The sequence below is a fragment of the Echinops telfairi genome, unplaced genomic scaffold (genome assembly GCF_000313985.2).
Source record: "Echinops telfairi isolate 266 unplaced genomic scaffold, ASM31398v2 ScPeMD7_7356;HRSCAF=8355, whole genome shotgun sequence".
NCBI lineage: Eukaryota > Metazoa > Chordata > Mammalia > Afrosoricida > Tenrecidae > Echinops > Echinops telfairi.
The window spans coordinates 3727720-3733661 of NW_022111256.1; the positions used below are offsets into that span (position 1 = coordinate 3727720).

The 5942-nt window shown below is 49.8% G+C and overlaps 1 protein-coding gene across 1 annotated transcript; it reads right to left on the reverse strand.

Annotated features, from left to right (window-relative positions):
- Window positions 1–2016: 2016 nt before the first annotated feature.
- On the reverse strand, window positions 2017–4905 carry NDUFA9 (NADH:ubiquinone oxidoreductase subunit A9). Its single transcript, XM_045296009.1, has 2 exons — window positions 4551–4905; window positions 2017–2291 (listed from the first exon to the last, which is right to left on the reverse strand). The coding sequence occupies exons 1-2, from the start codon at window positions 4899–4901 to the stop codon at window positions 2121–2123; spliced, it is 522 nt and encodes a 173-aa protein (XP_045151944.1). The 5' UTR covers window positions 4902–4905; the 3' UTR covers window positions 2017–2120.
- Between the last annotated feature and the right edge of the window lie 1037 nt (window positions 4906–5942).

Below are 5942 nucleotides of genomic sequence, written 5' to 3' on the forward strand. Positions count from 1 at the left end.
GCACATAGATCTATTTCCCCATCCTCATGAATATATTTGCATATGTACATGTCTTTATCTGGACCTCTATAAATGCCCCTTTGCCTACCAGCTCTTTCCTCTATTTCCCTTGACTTTCCTCCATTTCAATATAACACACAAGTCTTCTCGAACCACCCCGTGAAATCTGTGTTCAGCAATCCTACTTGCTCATGACTTAGTGGTTCTACCTTGAAGAGCAAGTTTCCCAGTCTTTAGATTCAGAGGGGGATATACTCAAGGTTGAACACTGGCCTTGTTTGGTCTGGAGTAGAGCTTGCTATTCGGCCTTTCCAGCACACCCTCAGGCAACACTGATGCTGCTGGCTCATGGACATTGTTCTCTTGAGTAGCACACATTCTTTTGGGATCAAAGATTCTGGTGCGTGAAATGGGTAGGTAGAGAAGTCACTTCAACATACATGCACTTGTTTCTGTGAACATGAGATGGGCATTACCTTAACTGGCCAAGGCTTCTACTGACATTCCCATCCTAACAATGTCTGGTGGAAACCTGGCTGTGCTGGCTTAAACACAGAATATGAAACTTTCCAGTCAAGCCACCCAGAGGGATTAGCCAACAGTGAATCAGTGACTCATCTGGCTCCTGGTTGTAATACTAATGATGTAAGCAAAACACCCTAAAACCAACACTGTATGCGACAGGGAGGCGGTGGCACCACCCTTTCATGGGAGAGAATCTGTCTACACCCATGTGTAATCTAGATATTAATCCCACTGTGGTTCTAACAGCCTGGGACGGAGGCCTTATATAACTCAGATTGTTAAAAGACCAGGGCTTGAGAATCCACGTCCACAGAGAATGTTTGTATTTAAGTGTACTATTTTTCAGCTGTATGTAGATGTCATTAAGATATACTTTTAAAATCCTTGCATGTGAATAAATTCAGATTCGGTTAGGACATTTTGCATTTTCTAAGATCAGGGATAAGATGGCAACGGAGCCCTCGGGTTCCACAATTTGCCCGTGAAGTCTATCTTCCAGAAAGTGTGCTAGAAGAGGCTCGGCACGGGGGAGCTCGACGCATCTCCCTGTATCTCAGAAGGGAAGACACAGGAAAGCAGGTTAGTGCTAGGAGGGTCCCCGTTCACCCATGCGGGGGGTCTACTCCCAACCAGAACATCCTTAAACACGTCTCTGCGGTGAGCGGGTAAATGCAGACAAGCTGTCTCGGCGTTAGGGTACCTTCAACACAGGTCCAGTCGAGGCAGTGGCTTCTTACAGGGTCTGCTGGGCCAGTTCCATTCAAGGCAGAGGGCCGCTTAGGTTCCGGCAACTGGTCTGGGACGCCAAAGGGACACTCCTCCTAAGACTTTCTAAAGGACACAGGATAGTCTGCGGTCTATGTGATGAGGTTTTAATGGAAAACTCCCTGAGTGAGAAAAGGGCCAGAATAGTTATACCATGGATGTCCGTCCCGGCCCCTCCACCCCCATCAAAACAATACACTTGCTCACTCTTTGTGAATACCCAGTTGTCCTACGAAAATTTTAGTGGGAAATGTAACTCCATCCACCCTATAGTCCTGATCTTGTCCACCCAGACTTTGTTGTTCCCAAAACTCGAAAGAACGTTTAAAAAAATTACGATGAGTCTTTCAAGGATGCTCAAGCTGGGTTTTGACATGGTGTCAATCAGAGGGCAGAATTCTCCAGGGGAAGGGTTAGAGACAGGAGCACGGCCATTAGATGGGTATGAACCGGGATGGAGGGGATGCAGAGGGACAACAGCTGCCCACTTTGGGATTTTGGTTTTAAAACTGTTTTTATGATTTTCTAGCAATTCTTTTGACTTACTCTCATACATGCATATGCATAGGGGAAAGGAGGCGGCTTCCAGAGTTAGTGGGAAAATCCCATTATGTTTACTTCCATTTTCCACAATGGACGTTCCCTAATATTTAAAGGAAGTTATACTCAATTATTAAGAGACTGGATTTCTCAGTCAGTAAACCACGGAAGAAAATGCTGCAGCAATTGATCTGAGACATTTTAATAGGTCGTATTCCCTACGTACAAGGTTCTCTGAGGACCGTGGGTGAACTTGAGTGGCACCAGACACCAGGGCTGCTCCAGGCTCACTACACGTCGATGGTCTTGGCCGGTTTCACATCCTCAATTTCGGCAGCCAGCCAGCGGTACGTACGATGACGACGCAGCACCTCAATGGCTTTGAGCTCCAGGGGTGTTGCCTGAATACCCAGGTCTTCTAAGCCAGGCAGGTGAGGTAATTTCATGTCTGAGATGTGAATCTTTAAGGAAACAAAGAACCACAGAGAGTATTAAGAGGTGGGTGGGACTAATGAGTGTTGTCCTGACAAACCTTTAACCGCCACGCTGACCTGTCTCCCATTCCTGGGGCGTCCACTGTTCTCAAGCACTAGGTGGTAGTGTTTGATCCCTGGAACGTACTGAGAACACAAAAGTGGGCTTACAAAAGAAACAAAGCAAAGCCCAGGCAAGGTCATGGTAGATGAGATCGGAGGAGGCTGAGTCCATGAGCACCGGACACGGCCTCTAGAGGAGCCCTTCCCAGATTGCCACGGAAATGCACCCCAGGAGGCCACCGATGACCCCTGCCGCAAGTGGCTGCACAGGAGGTTCAGGTCACGGAAGTGGAACTTCGGGACGAGTGCTTGCAAACAGAGAGCCAGCGATCACAAAGGCGCCCCTCCTCGCGATGGCTGCACCAATGGGCTCACGCACACCAACTGTGGAGGCGGCACAATGAATGTTCGCCTGGAAATAACGCTGCCCAGAGCTGGAGTCAACTCCATAGCAACTGACAGCAGCAAGCAAGCCCAGCTAGCTGACGCCCCACTTCTCCCTGGGATCCCTCGCTCTGGGCACAGCTGTCCTGCCTCAGTCTCTAATTGTTGGATTAAGAAGTTTGTGTAGTACTTATTCACTGCCTATTAAAAAATGAATGGTTCATTCCAGCTGTTCTGAACCTGGTTCTGGCGATTGCTTACTCCAGAGCTAAGAAACCCAACCCCAAGTCAGAGGTCCCATACCCAGCGCAAGCACACAAAGAAAAGGCAGCTGCACACACAGCAGCACCGGCCCCGGCCCCTCGCCTCCTTGTGGAGAGTTGGCAGTTCTTTCGGTAGAGCGCTGTAAGGCAGTCTCTGAATCAAATTCAAAGCCTGCTTATTATAGCAACACCTTCTTAATTAGAAAGGTAAGAGCCACACCCCTCACCCATATAAAAGGCATCTTGAGAAAGGCCTCAGAGGTTTCCACACAGTTTCTATCAGAGGGGAAGCTGTAAATCTTCACGGGGTTAGAAAGCCTCATCTGTCTCCTGGGGGTACAGCTGGCAGCCTACCCACTCTGCCACCAGGGCTCCTCAGACAACTTTGGTACAGCACCCCCAAGCAGGAGAAGAGGCTGGCACTCAGGGCTAATGATCAGGCCAAGAAAGAAAGCTGCAGCTAGGAGCCTAGAGAGAGCAACTGGAGCAAGCGTGAGCCTGGGCGGGTCATTCTGACACCACGTGAAGAGGGAGCCGAGCTGAGGGCAGAGGGCAGGGACTGAGAAGCCTGGGCTGGCAAGGCGGGCAGCAGGAAGATGTACTGTGGGCCAGAATCCTGGTGGCAAGACAGGCTTCTGAGAAAGAGCGAGTCCCCTCTGACAGATGCTGCTCACAGATGCAGTGAGTGAGGATGGGGAACTGACAGCTGAGTTTGGCAGCGTGGAGACCAGGAGCAGCCTTGAAATGAACAGTTTCAGCATTGTGATGGGAATGGGTTAAGCAGGGGTCCTCAAACTTTTTAAACAGGGGGCCAGTTCACTGTCCCTCAGACCCGTTGGAGGGCCGGACTATAGTTTTAAAAAAAAACTATGAACAAATTCCTGTGCACACTGCACATATCTTATTTTGAAGTAAAAAACACCCAGTGGGCCAGACAAATGTCCTTGGTGGGCCGCATGTGGCCACAGGCCGTAGTTTGAGGATGCCCAGGTCAAGGAAAGATGAGGGGAGAAGCTGCCAGCAGTGGGCAGACACAACGCTCTGGAAGGGTGATACCGTAAAGGTCAGAGGCAAACAGGGCGGGAGCACATGGTGAGGGTGAGAAGGAGGCATTTGCCATTTTGGAAAATAAAGGAAGGCAATCCAGGCTCCCTCCCTAGCATCTTGCTGGGAACGGCCCAGTAGGGAAGGGCGATTGGACGCGGGAGATAAGGTCAGGGAGGAGCAGCCTGCGGTCGGTTGAGAGCACAGCAGACGCAGCCAGTGCACGGTAGCAGAGAGGAAATTATCAGACGGGCACATGAAATGAAATGAATCCAGCAAGTGAGCACGCACACGCACGAATCCCATCCGATCCCGCCCCAGCCCTAGCAGCAGAGTGGTTAGAAAGGGTCTACGGTAAAGAGGTACAGTCTCAGGGACTCGCAGGGTCACTTCCCCTGTCCTTGACTATGAGTTGGCATCAACTCCACAGCAGGGAGGTTTTGTTTGTTTAGCCTTCTCGGGGACTCTGCAAGTACTGCCCTGCCACACTTACCCGCTCCACTTTATCCCTCGTGGTCCAGGGCTCAAACGGACTCATCTCAAAGAGTCTTGCCACCAATCTGGATAAAGGACAGAGAGAGCCCACGTGAAAAGGCTCCCGGGATCCATGTTTCAGGAAGCCAACATGAACCAAAGGAAGAGAGGCTCCAATGGAGGGCTTGGCTGGGTTTTTCCTTCTGTTTAAATAACCGATCTTGGCACCTGGGAGCCTATGACTCCTCGTTAGCCTCTTTTTTTTCTTTCGGGCCCACCTCGTCTGACTGCTGAGACACACATTGCAATAGAACCGACCACAGCTGCAAAGCACACAAAAGCCTAAACCCCCAACCAAACCCAGAGCCATCTAGTCCATTCCAGCTCTCAGTGACCCACAGAACAGAACTGTCCACTGTGGGTTTCTGAGCCTGTACATCTTTATCGGATCAGCCTCATCTTGCTCTCACAGAGTAGCTGGTGGGTTTGAATGCATGATCAGGTGGTTTACAGTCAACAAAGTCATCAAGATCCCTTAAACAAATAGAAGAGATCCAATCAATATTCATTAAGGTCTGGGAAACTCCATTCTCACTTAAGTCTTCACATGGAACTATGCTGCTGGGAGGAAAACAGGTACACTGAGTGGTGTGCAGTCCCTGAGGGCAGGGACCTTTAGAGAACAACAGAGTCCCCAAAGTATGGAGAAAGCCAAGACGTGCAGCTATGGCAGGAGAAAACATAAGCCTGGGATGAAGGACAGCCTGTCTGGATCAATGCTCACCCTCTCTGCTAATAAAAACAGAGCACTTGCCTTACAAGTCACCTGAGCGACGGTCGCGTCTCCTCAGAGCAGTGGGTTTCTAATTAGTGGCCGAGGAACCCGAGGAATTCCTGAGACCCGACTGTGTAACCCGCATGTTCTGCGATCACTCTCGCCCTTCTCCTGCCTGCAGGGTCCCTGTCCCATCTTTCAAGATGCCGTGTTCCCCGAGCCCATGTAGATGGCTCGTAAAGGAGCACGGAGCTCAGGGCAGACCCTGTTTTTCACTAGCTAAGCTAAACACTACTCGGCTTTAAGAAACCTTCAGGGCATATTTTTTGTTTCGGTTTTAAAGATTATCTCGGGCAATCATTTGAGGGGTTCATGCAACTTCCTTGGCTCCCAAATCTGGAGTCCATGAGCATATGGAATTCTATCCTGCATTTCTCCCGTGATCGGGATTCTTCTACAGAGTCTTTGATCACACTGTTCAGTAATGATAGGGACACCCTTTCTCACAACAGCCACCCCACCCCACCCTCCTTTCTCCTTGGGGTCTATATTTCCAAATTCTCATTCGGCACTTCAGCATTTGACCACTTTTGCTGCCTTTTTGGGTAAGTTTCTGTTCTGCTGATCCTTTAAATC